Source organism: Epinephelus lanceolatus, chromosome 10 (genome assembly GCF_041903045.1).
Source record: "Epinephelus lanceolatus isolate andai-2023 chromosome 10, ASM4190304v1, whole genome shotgun sequence".
Taxonomy (NCBI): domain Eukaryota; kingdom Metazoa; phylum Chordata; class Actinopteri; order Perciformes; family Serranidae; genus Epinephelus; species Epinephelus lanceolatus.
The window spans coordinates 10,157,742-10,170,827 of record NC_135743.1 but is presented as its reverse complement, the minus strand read 5'-3'; the positions used below and the strand labels follow the sequence as shown (position 1 = coordinate 10,170,827).

Genomic DNA, 13,086 nt, shown 5'->3' with positions numbered 1-13,086 from the left:
CAGACAGGAAAAGGAGCATTTCACATATTCCACCACTTTCTCCCTCTTTTAATCATAAAACCACATTTTGATATTATCTTTTTTACTGCAGAAAAGATAGCCAAATGTGATTTCAGTCTGACAACTACATGTTTACATAAATAAACTATCAAATTGAATTTTTTTGACATGTTTTGTGAGGCACTTTGTACATATTTCCCTGTAATTCAGCCTGACATGATAGTTTCCTTCAAAACTGAACTAAACTAAGCTAGACTACATAAACATTAGCTTGAATGTTGACTAGGCTTGTCTGACTTTCATTCAAGAGACTAAAGGTGCAATGCCTGACATTTTTAATTGAAATTATTTGACATTTATCGATGACATATCAGATGTTTTTACAAGTAAGACCATTGCAAAGTGCTTGTGTTTCCCAAACTCTGGATGACAGTTCTTATAATGAGAATCAGAAATAATTTATTAAGCCCAGAGGGGAAATTATGGTTCATTACAGTTGCTCCGACATAAAGAATAGAGAATTATAAGAAGTAAGAGTATGAAAAAAGTAAAATAAAAAAATAAAGTAGAAATGAAATGTGCATAATGCTACCTTGTCTAACACTTGTACTTAAGATATAAAAATAAAATATATTGCCACTGTGCTGAGGCTGTAAGTGTGAATATTTAACTACAATATATCCATCAGTAGAATGAACAACAATAGAATTAGAGTAAGCATAAGAAATGTGTGCAGCTATATGCATGTTATGTTGAATTAATATATACATTCAAGAGGTGAGGAATATTCCACAGTTGAATATTTGCACCCAATAGATAATTATGAATTATAAATGCAGTGGGTTAAAAAGTCCAAATGCCGGTGTCCTATGGTGCTCTGTGGTGCATTTTATAAATCTCATTATGTTTTCACAAAAGCATAAGCCGATACTAGTTTTATATTGTACTGTGAGATAAGGCACATATATTTAGATTTTCACACACTTAACATACTCAGCTCATTGGTCATATTTTCTATTTTGAATATCTTACATACTAGTGTCAACACTGAGGCATGTTGCACATATTTTATTTTTATATTTTTACATACTGCGTCCTCATTTCTATCTCTATAATTCTCTATGCTTGGTATCAGAGTGACTTTAATGAACCACAATTTTCCCCGGGGGTGTAAAAAATTTTTGGTCCTTTTCAATTAGTTATAATTTTAAATTGATGCAAGTAGCACTGATAATACTGAGCACTGATGTGCCTACAAAAGAGTTAAATATTATAAAGTGAAATAATTGCAAACATCAATGTGTGAACTTTAGGTAACAGTTTATTTTAGAGGATATTCATCATTTTTAAATGAAATAATTAAAACATATTTTGATGTTTTTATAGTTGTTCTTGGTCACAATGTGGTTTTAGTTTTATCCCGCTGTTGTGTTTTGGTAATTAGTCTTCCACAGAGGTGTATTTTATTGACCTTGAGGTAATTTACTTGCAGCAGACGTGACTCCGTGTGTTTGTTTTGGCCTACAGATGTTCCTCACAGTTACCACCACTACTACTCCAACCCCAGCTATCACACACTGAGCCAGAACAGGCCTCCACTGCCACACCTCCCCAACAACCATGACCGCACCATCAAGGTGAATGTCACCTCTGTTACATCGGCGCAGTCATCTGATACTTCAGGCAGTTTTCAGGCCTCACGGCGACTGTAGTGCAGCACTGTGACAAACATGTAACTCATCCGGTCAACAACAGCTAAACTCATTAACCATTAAATGTTGACCCAGGAAGTCACAGCTGTTAAGATTTTATGTCATATTAACCCGGTAGAGTTTCTTTGCATTGATGATTTCTGATTGGTTTACTATTCTGTGTGTCATACAGAACACCAATAACCAGCTGTTCTGCAGCGTGAAAAACATGGAGAGGGAGAGGCGGGGCCTGTTTGGGGTTGAGAGCAACGCCACTCTGCCTGCAGACTGGAAACACCACGAGCCCCGCAAAGACTCAGGTCCGTCCGGGTGACTTTCCACTGCGTGATTCACATTCAGGAACAGTTACTTTATCCACTTAGAGGAGAGCCCTGCAGCATTAGAGCAGAATGAAATAAGTGGATTAACATTTACAAGCTAATAAAAGTAAGGAGTTGATTTCCTGACCTCCTGACCACAGCAGCATAAAAGATAATCTGTGAAACCTCCAATTTACTGCTGATATAACCTCCTGCTGAAAGTATTTCCTTATTCTGTGAAGGGGTGTAAATTACTAGTTTAATCAGGATATGATATTATATCAGTTCTTGAGACAATATGATATGTGCCGCTATCACAAAGTCAACCTCAATATATCATTTCAGGGGTCTGTGATCAATATGCAACAATATGATATGACTGTTTAACACAACTGGTAACAGAGGAAGCTGCCACTACTTTCTTTTCTGCCCTTGGCCCGTAAAGATAAAATCAGCTCATAAATAATTGTAAATAATTTGTTAAAGGTCCAGGGTGTAAAATTGAGGGGGATATATTGGCAAAAATGGAATATAATATATTTAGTATGTTTTATTTATTGTATAATCACCTAAAAATAAGAATCATTGTGTTTTCGCTTACTTAGAATGAGCCGTTTATATCTACATAGGGAGCGGGTCCTTGCCACAGAGATCGCCATGTTGCACCACCATGTTTCTACAGTAGCCCAGAATGGACAAACCAAACACTGGCTCTGGAGTGGGCCATCTGCATTTTTGTGTTGGCCACTGTAGTAAGAAGCCTCTCCGCAATGAGCAGCATAGAAACAACATGTGGTACTGCTTTATTCAGTGTTTTTACTGCTTAACTCACCTGGAGTCTTATGTATAAACATTGCATACACACAAAACAAGGCCTGCAAGAGGCGTACGACACTTCCCATGAAAAAGTAGTGATATATAAGCCTGACAGTAGAAACGGTCAAATATTTTTTCCATACATACATTTTTAGTATGGATCCCACGCACTGTTTTATATATGACACCCCAGGTCTGTTTCGGAGAGGAAAAGACCTCTGCAGATAATTCGGCTCCTGGTAAAACCTCCTGAACAATGAACACTAAAGGAATTCTAACCAGGTGAAGTTTCAGATGCAGTCCTCACTGCTACATGCCACTAAATCCCCTTAAATCCCACACACTGCTCCTTTAAGTGCAGTTAAGTTACTGTAAACTGACTCCACCAACACACATAAAACAGCACACTGAATAAGTTTGCCTTCAGAGCTTTTTGTCAGAGAGATCTTTATGGAAGAAATCTTTTTATTTTAACCCAAACCATGATCCTTTTCCTAAAACTTCAGAGCTATCTGGCTTAAAACCCTGAGGACAAACGTCTCCCAACAGCTATAAAACATGGACAAAAGATCATTTGGCAAAAGTATAACATTTGGCTCAGTAATAACTGTCAAGGTTCAGAACCAAAACAGCTGGTTTTTGCTAATCACCCAATATTATCTAAGCAATTTTACATTGCATAATTAGCCTAGCAGCTAGCAAATTTTTCCTCTGTTGATACTGAGTTACAGTCGTAGTGTCCAGTAGTTTTATCACCAGGACAGATGAACCTTACAGTGGGAAAACACTGAATTTGTTTGTGTTTAACAATAAAATAACCTCTCATAAAGTCATTGAATACTACTAAAAATATCAGCTGTCAGCCCCCACCCACCTCCTCCTGTTGAACTATATCATTTTTCCAGGGATCATTCTCTGCAAAAATATTGTCCAAATATTGTTTCTGTTACAAAAACTGCACATTACCTTCTAATAACATAAATCAATTGATTTACAGCCATAAAAAGTCACTGCAGTATTAAGAACAACAAAGTCGCAGTAATAGTTTTAATTGCAGCTGAAATACAGCCAGTAATGAATAATGCCCAGTTTAGTCAACAGATGATAAATTGTAATTTCCTCCCAACATATAATCAATATTTGGAAAATTTAACAGCTGTAATACTCATTAGATGTTACATGAGTTTTCCAGATATTATTTACCTGTCAGGGTCTCCTATTAAAGGAGGATTGGCAAGATATTCTTGAGCTGCACAACATTTCTTGCACTCTGTCAGCCATCTTGGTTTCCAGAGATTTGTGTTGCAGTTACAACACCTGGCCAGTGAGTGGCAGTATATGGCATGACACACTGGGGTCCACTGTAGTGACTTGAATGCAACTATAGCATTAAAACCCATGCATATACAAGGAAATGGCTTTTAACTAGCTGTCCTATACCTGAAAGGGTTAAATCACAGGAGTGTAAATTCAGGTCAGAAACATGCAGTAACAGCTGCAGGAGGAAACTTAGAAAGTTCTCTTTTTTTTTTTTACAGTCGACACATCAAAGTTTATCAACCATCACATTTCCTTTGGACAGAAAATCCTCTCAGTCATCAATGCACATTTGATATGAGACAATAAAAACAATAAGGACTTCATAAAACGTTGGTAGTTGCGCTGCCAGCGTTCACTCACCTGGTATTTATTTTGCAGGTTTCCAAAGAGGATTATCTGCTTTTGATTAGTTTGCCATAAATGAAAATAAAGACGCCAGGATTTGTCTTTTATTGTTTACAGGAGCTTTTGGAATTGATCGCAGCTACAGCTACAGTGCCAGCCTCGGAAAATATTACAACAAAGGTACTTTATCACCCTGTTTTCACATTTTTCCTCTCCTATTACCTGCTACTGAGAATTAGGATCACCAAAGCTACATCAGCAAGACGGTGCTACATTTAACTGTGGGTGCAAAGATTGTACAGACTGTCGACTGACCTTGATCCTGCTGCTGTGCCACATGTTTCTGACTCTCCACATGTGCTCTAACTTCTCTCTCTTTGCGTCCTGTGTGGTGACAGAGCTGAAGGACGCGGTGGCGGTGAGCAGCAGCTCTCTGAACAGCGAGAATCCCTACGCCACCATCAAGGACCTGCCCGGCCTGCCCTTCTGCCCCCCAGAGAGCAGCTACATGGAGATGAAGTCAGCCGTGCCCAGAGAGAGAGCCTACACTGAGATCAGCCCACCACCTTTCAACACGGCCACCTTACGCAGAGGTGAGCAACATCTTACACCTCCTTCAGCAACATATACTGATGAGTTTTCACAACCAAAAAAGGTAGTTGACATCCATGTTTTTCCCATTCTCTTCTCCAGTCTCCTGACCACTCAAGGTGCTTTTACACTACACATCACACCCATTCACACGCTGTTGGCTGAGGCTACCACACAAGGCGCCACCTGCTACTCAGTAACCATTCACACACACTGATGTAACAGCTATCTGGAGCAACTTGGTGTTCAGTATCTTGCTAGTACTGGGTTGGACCCCTTTTGCCTTCATAACTGCCTTAATTCTTGGTGGCATAGATTCAACAAGGTGCTGGAAACATTCCTCAGAGATTTTGGTCCATATTGACATGATGACATCACACAGTTGCTGCAGATTTGTCGGCTGCACATCCATGATGTGAGTCTCCCGTTCCACCACATCCCAAAGGTGCTCTATTGGATTGAGATCTGGTGACTGTGGAGGCCATTGGAGTACAGTGAACTCATTGTCATGTTTGAGATGATTTGAGCTTTGTGACATGGTGCGTTATCCTGCTGGAAGTAGCCATCATCATGGTCATGGTCAGTAAAGGGATGGACACGCTCAGCAACAATACTCAGGTAGGCTGTGGTGTTTAAACCATGCTCAGTTGGTACTAAGAAAATCTCCCCCACACCATTACACCACCAGCAGCAGCCTGAAGCGTTGATACAAGGCAGGATGGATCCATGCTTTCATGTTGTTTACACCAAATTCTGACCCGACCATCTGAATGTGGCAGCAGAAATCCAGACTCATCAGACCAGGCAACGTTTTTCCAATCTTCTATTGTCCAGTTTTGGTGAGCCTGTGTGAATTGTAGCCTCAGTTTCCTGTTGTTAGCTGACAGGAGTGGCACCTGGTGTAGTCTTCTGCTGCTGTAGCCCATCTGCTTCAAGGTTGGACGTGTTGTTGGTTCAGTGATGGTCTTCTGCAGACCTTGGTTGGAACCAGTGGGTATTTGAGTTCCTGTTGCCTTTCTATCATTGGCTGATTAGCTATTTGTATTAACAAGCAGTTGAACAGGTGTACCTAATAAAGTGGGCGGTGAGTGTACATTATATTAATAATCTCAATATGCAAACTAGTAACAAAAGGTTTTGAAATAAACATCCACAACAGGCAGGTATATCTTGCTAGAAATTCAGGGGCAGCTGTAGTAAAGATTTCTATTTTTTAATGTTTAAGTTGGTTTAAATTTGGTAAAATGTCAGCTGCAATTGTGCAGCTCTTTGAAACAGCAGAACATAAACACAAAATTATCCTTACTTCCTCCTTTAATCAAAATCAGACCCAGCACACATGTGTCGACCCAAAGCTTAGAAAGCTCAGACTTAAAATAATGTTCACCCCAAAATGAAAAACTCATTAAGTTTCTTTTAAAGTTGCGATCAGTCAAACATTAGAACAGGATCAGTGCTCTGACAGACGGGGAGGACGGGCATCCTGAAGGCAGCGCCTGGTGAATCTTTACAGGGAAGAGGAAGAGCAGCAGAGAGGATGCTCTTTTATTAGTCCTGCTTTTTACTGTGGACACCAGCGATACATCAGCGTGAAGTCAGACTAATAAATGATGATGGGAAACACGTGTTGGTGTAGGTTAGGAGAATCAAAGCATTTGATTAATGACAATATTGGCTCAAGGTCAGCCTCTTTTCCTCAAGTGAAGTGGAGCATCACTGATTTGGAGCAATTCAGGGGAGGAAAATGGAGAGAAAATAGCACTCCCCTACATCAATAACAGTTATTTACACTCAGTCTGTTGGAAGCAGAAGACTGTGGTTAATGATAGAAAAACATATATATTAAGACAGCTTTGCCCCTGTCATTTAATAAGGGGCCCAACATTTTGTGATAATAAACTCTAAAATCAGTGATTTGATGTTAAAAACTTGTTTTTTTGGATCATCATGTGTTCAGTGAGCCGGGGTCTTTTTGTATCTGATTGTTTAAGACTTTAAGATGGTGTTAGGACTTGGCAGAAAACATTACCTTCATCCATCCATCCATTTTCAACCACTTGTCCTGGGCCGGGTTGCAGGGACAGCAGGCCAAGCAAAGCACCCCAGACGTCCCTCTCCCCAGCAACGCTTCCCAGCTCCTCCTGGGGGGCAACAAGGCGTTCCCAGGACAGATGAGATATGTAAACCCTTCAGTGTGTTTTGGGTCTGCCCCGGGGCTTCCTACCAGTGGGACGTGCCTGAAACCCCTCTTACAGGAGGCGCCCAAGAGGCATCCTGATCAGATGCCCGAACGACCTCAACTGACCCCTTTCGATGCGAAGGAGCAGCAGCTCTACTCCGAGCTCCTCACACTATCTCCAAGGCTGAGACCAGCCACCCCATGGAGCAAACTCATTTCGGCCACTTGTATCCGTGATCTTATTCTTTCAGTCACTACCCAGAGCTCATGACCATAGGTGAGGGTTGGAACGTGGATGGACCAGATCGAATCAAAAGCTTTGCCTTCCAGCTTAGCTCCCTCTTCACCATGATGGTCCGGCACAGCGCCCACATCACTGCAGACACTGCACCAAACCGCCGATCCATCTCACGCTCCATTCTACTCTCACTCATCAACAAAACCCTGAGATACTTGAACTCCCTTGCTTCAGGCAGTAACTCTCCCCCAACCCAGAGGGGGCAATCCACTGGTTTCCAGCAGAGAGCCAAGGCCTCAGATTTGGAGGTTACTGACTCATCCCAACAGCTTCACACTCGGCAGGAAACCGCCCCAGTGCCTGCTCCCCTCCAGCTACACCTTGGGTTCAAGTCCCCATGCAGATCAAATATGGAGTGTGGACTGGTGGCTGGAAAGGTGCCAGTTTGTCTCCTGGGCATTGCCGAGGTGCCCTCAAGCAAGACCAAACTCCCAACTGCCCGGGGCGCCTGTCCATGGGCAACCCCCTCACCCTGACATCTCCCCATTCAATGCATGTTTAAGTCCTGTTTGTGCATGTGTAAACTAAATTTCTCCCAGGGTATTAATGTCTTCTTCTTCTTTTTCTCAACAATTATACATTTTAAAAATATTAAAACTGTGTTTTATATATTGTCATTTATTATCTGTTGATGAGGAGGAGTTATTGGCAAAAACATAAACACTTGAGTCTGCTTGCATCTACGTTACAGTGTGTCATAGTAAGTGTTTATATATTGAGAGGTTTAGATTAAGTGTTACTAGTCATTCATGCTCTCACTGCTTCCAAATCCAAGTTTTTATACATACAGTATGTAAGGATGAATACATTTACATCTCATCAGTCTTTTATATCAATTAATTCTTGATTTTATGTAAAGGTGCTTTGTGTGAGGATTTGCTTTAAAATGCAGATTAACAAAGGTTAAATCATCAACACTCTGTACATTAAAACAGGTACAGTCAGACAGTAAATCCCTCTGAACTAAACCCTTTGTTGTAGAGCTTTAGTCAGGACTGATTTAGACAACTATAATCTTAAAACCCACCAGTCGAGTCTGGGTCAAGATCGAATTAGAAGCATGAAAATAAGATTTTTCAGCGAGTGCTCTGTACCACCCTGCAACTAACCAGTTCAAAGCAGTCTCGGTACTATAACCAGACAGTGCACAGGTGTGATCTATTTGCAGCACCAGGAACAAAAATAACCAAAACCAGTTGGTGAAACATGAAAATTTGATAAAATCAGACAATTCAAGGCAACAGTTTGCTCTAAAGTAAAAGATGAAGAGAAGAAACGCAGTGGAATAAGAGTTGGATATTTGCCTGTAACTGTATAAAAGAGCTTCTGTTTGTCTTCACAGAGCGTCAGAGTTCCCTCGGTCACGCTCCACATGAGGACCCTCAGAGCCACTACGACCTCCCCGTGAACAGCCACATCCCGGGACACTATGACCTGCCACCTGTCCGCCGCCCCCCCTCCCCTAGGAGAACACCTCAGTGACAGTCACAGCAGCAGAGCAAGTTTCCCTCCTCCTCACTTTGGGGATGATTTCAGCCACGCTCCCAAAAAAGGAGCAAACTTTTACACTCTTGTCTGACAATCAGAGCTGCAGACCACCCACAGACCAGCGCCTGAACGTCTGACCCACTGAGGAATAATTGTTTACTGTGTCTGCCCCCCTGTCAGCTCAACACTGCCCCTCTGTGGGCTAAAGTGGTACTTGCTTCACCATGACAGACTTGTCATCCAGACCGGGGAGCCAGCAGGCTGCGGTGAGGAAGGCTGGACTGTGGCGACGCCAGCGGGGCTTCAGCTGCATTCACCTCCCATGGGAAAAATACGCCACAAGATTTCATGCTTAAAAGCAAAAACTTGGGAATGTTTATGTGTTTGAACTCATCTAAACTTGCTGTAATTTCGCCTGCTACTGACGAGCTGGTGTGCATGTTTCAAGGGCCCTTTTTATTAGAGTTCAAATCTGCATCATCAAAAATGACAAATTAAGACGTAGTCTGAGTTTTATTTTGCTTTTTTGGTTAAATTTAGACATATTATATTCCAAAAATGTAAACTTTTTTATAGGCAGCTTTTGTATGAACTCATCATAGCTGAACTTCTTTTGATTAGCTCATCAAAAGGGCAGAAACAAAGGTCAAGAGACCTTTTTAAACATGTCTTACAACACATATGAGTTTGGTTTGGACAGCAAAAAATCATCTCACCAAAGTGCCTGAGATTTTTTTACCAAGATGCACAATATTTTTTATGACTCATATCACTGTCTTCTCCAAATGTGGCATTTAGAGACACGATGATGCACGTGTCCCCCGTTTGTTTAAACAAATGTGGTTTACTTATTGCTGCTGTCAGATGGAAACTTTGTAAATATAGAAATGAATATATTGTTAGCTTTACAGAAATGTAGAACAACAGCCCTGTTTGAGGATGTTTTAAAGGGTTTGTGACCAAAGATTACACATTTATCACTAACAGATAGCAGAAACTCTGCTTAAGCACAAACATTGTTCATGCAGGACAAAAATTCAAAGCAGTATTATGAATGTTAACGCAGTGACCTACAGTAACTTTTGTCTGTGTGGTATTTAAAGGGCCGGTTCACCCAAAATACCAAAAGTTTAGCTTTACAGAGTACTCCAACTCATCCCAGGGGCGGAGCAGGGGGGGGGGCTGATGGGGGTCCAGCCCTGAATGTTTAAGGTTTTTAAAATACCTTCAACTTTGTTTCATTTCCCCTCAGTCTCTCGACTGCATTGGCAAATCAGGGGAGCAAAACCTCTATTACAGGTGAAAAATCACCATTTAGAGAGAGTGTGAAGTTGACCTCATGCTGTGTTGTTATTTTTTGGGGAATGGGGGAGCCATCTTGTGAGGATCACACTCTGTTACCTGTGCCTGCTATGGGGGCCAAGCAACGGTTTTCAGACAATTAATCACGATAACGACATACAGCTATATAAATTGGCAGCTCAAGGCTGGATTACAGGCCCTGTAATGATGTTTCAGGTTTGTGAATCTGCAGCTGTAACACTTGGGCTAGTAACGTTAGCAGTGAGTTGGTGAGGTGCCAAAGGAGGTTTGAAAGAGGAGAAGTCATGGCGTCATATAGCGTCATATCATTGGGGTACAACACATGCGTAGTAAAATCTGATCTGCACTTCCTGAAAGGCTCAATAGCGGATGGGGGATGACTGATTTGTTTCAAAAACATGTTTTCTATATGAAAAGGCTCTTTTGTATATCGGCTGCCAATTATTCGAGTGTACCCAAAAAGTTCTGTTAGGTCCAGTGCACCCAAGGTGGCCAAACATAGCGAACCCTAAAAGCACCTCAAGTGGACATCATCCCTTTATTCATAGCGTCGTCTGCTGTGACCCTCTTACATCGCAGCTCCCGTTACATTGTGCTTATCTCATACCCCGTAACTACCATTGGGTCAAAGAGCGTGTCCCAGCTTCGGAGGTGACTAGCCTAATATGGCATCATGTTCTCATCCTGACACGTCAAATACCAGTTGTTAGTGGACCTACATGTCGAAATATGACACACTGGGTACCCTCCCGCATCAGTTTTGGAAGTTCGGGTATGGTGTGTCAAATTACGCTCATTACATGCTTTGTGTCTTTTCAAAATACACTCACAACGTGGTGTCACCTCACAGCAAGAGGGTTCCTGGTTTGAACCCCAGGGTGGGCAAGCCCCTCTGTGTGGAGTTTCACACAGTCCCACAGTCCAAAGACATGCAGGTTAACTGGTGACTCTAAATTGTCCGTAGGTGTGAATGTGAGTGTGAATGGTTGTCTGTCTCTATGTGTCAGCCCTGTGATAGTCTGGCGACCTGTCCAGGGTGTACCCTGCCTCTCACCCAATGTCAGCTGGGATAGGCTCCAGCACCCCCATGACCCCCAACAGGATAAGTGGTTACAGAAAATGAATGAATGAATGAACTTACAACGTAGGTAAAACAAGTTGGTGAAGATTCTCAGTCATCCAGGTCATGGTAATCGTAAGTGCTGTATCGTAGGCAACTGGACTTGCTTGCGTTTCTTGAAGACGTTTTGCCTCTCATCCAAGAGGCTTTTTTCAGTTCTAATAGACTGGTGCGAAGGTACAGGCTATAAACCCTGTGTGGGTGGGAACCCTTGCAGAGTCATAGGGGTCATGTGAGCTCTTAGTTTCAGAGTCGTTAAGGTCACAATGTGTCGTTGACCCACCTGGCCACCATGTGAGTCATTAGGGTCAGGTGGGACCAGGGGTGAACGGGTGTGAAGTTGTCTGGGGAGGGATCCCAAGACTGCAGAGGTAGGTAAAACAACTTTTAGGTTTATCTTCCTTGAGTTTAGGCGACCAAAGGCAGTGGTTAGGTTTAATAAATAAAATCATGGTTTGGCTTTGTGACACGTCACTTGCTACACATACTAGAACACTAAGTTGATAGCAAAATAGTTCCAGACTTCTGGTGTCACACGTGAAACAGCAGGCTCCAGAGTGAAAGCCCAGAGTTAGTTTGACCAATCCACCCTGCTGCGCCAGAAACGGCTGCTACCTGTTGCGTATCATACCGACATGATGGGTGCCTCTGTGTATAAGTGTCTGCCGCCAAGTCGTTTGATAGCGCAGCAGTATCTGACACGTTGGGAGTGGTAACGGCCTGAATATGGACGGCTGGCTAGCTAGCTAGCTTTTGTTAGCTGGGTTAGCTCGCTGGCTAGTTTGACCGAAAACGTTCCTGTGTTGACCTTATGTACAATTCCGAATACTGAAGGGCACATTTACTTGTACTTTGTATTGTTGGGGATCCTTGATTTGCAGTTCATTCTGTGAACTCCAGCACATTGTCACAATGGGAGGCTTCAACATTAGTAATGCTGTTTTCGCTAATTACGTTATGAATTTTCATCCTGTTACTTCAAAATAGTGACATCAGACAAATGAGAGAAAACAAAGGAGAGAAAATTAGTCATCCCTATAATATGTTGTGTTGTGGTTTCAGAATGATGAAGATGACGTTTGAGAACAATTACAGGCAAAACAGGATGTGGGCTCTACGGGATGATTTTTCATTTGCAACTGTCATGTTTTTCCAAATGATGTACAGATTTGTAGGCATTCTATTAACTCAAACAGCTTCAAAAGTAGAGCATATAGCTGCCATAAATGTGGAAAAATAAATAAATAAATAAATCAAGCCCCCGGGCCCCCCTTGATTTGGGCTGAGCCTTGAATGTTTATGTCTGGCTCCGCCCCTGCTGATGTTTTGTGTTGCCTCTAAATGATTTTAGAAGTGTCATCATGTGTTTTGTTTTGTATCGAATTAACTGTTTTGTCAACTTTACCATAGAAACTCTGTGTACCACAAAGAATGTACAACATGCTTTACATGCTATAGTTTTGGGTAGAGCTTCAGCTTCCTTTTTTGTTTACGTATGAACATATATTTCTGAATGTAACCATGGGAACATGTGTATATAATGTAAATAAAAATGACTGCACTTTTCGTCACTGGTTTTGAATGAGAATGTTCTA

At 41.8% G+C, this 13,086-nt stretch overlaps 1 protein-coding gene across 2 annotated transcripts in view; it reads left to right on the top strand.

The window, feature by feature from the left end:
- The window catches only part of pear1 (platelet endothelial aggregation receptor 1), an 84,710-nt gene extending 71,653 nt beyond the window's left edge, over nucleotides 1-13,057 (top strand). Inside the window, exons 19-23 of one of the 2 annotated variants that reach the window (XM_033640702.2) lie at nucleotides 1,528-1,637; nucleotides 1,885-2,011; nucleotides 4,610-4,672; nucleotides 4,891-5,085; nucleotides 8,903-13,057. In XM_033640702.2, coding sequence (XP_033496593.1) covers nucleotides 1,528-1,637; nucleotides 1,885-2,011; nucleotides 4,610-4,672; nucleotides 4,891-5,085; nucleotides 8,903-9,042 — 635 coding nt within the window. In that variant the 3' untranslated portion in view covers nucleotides 9,043-13,057. The remainder of the gene's footprint in view (nucleotides 1-1,527; nucleotides 1,638-1,884; nucleotides 2,012-4,609; nucleotides 4,673-4,890; nucleotides 5,086-8,902) is intronic. The other variant, XM_033640704.2, reaches the window with a different exon arrangement.
- Nucleotides 13,058-13,086: the final 29 nt, after the last annotated feature.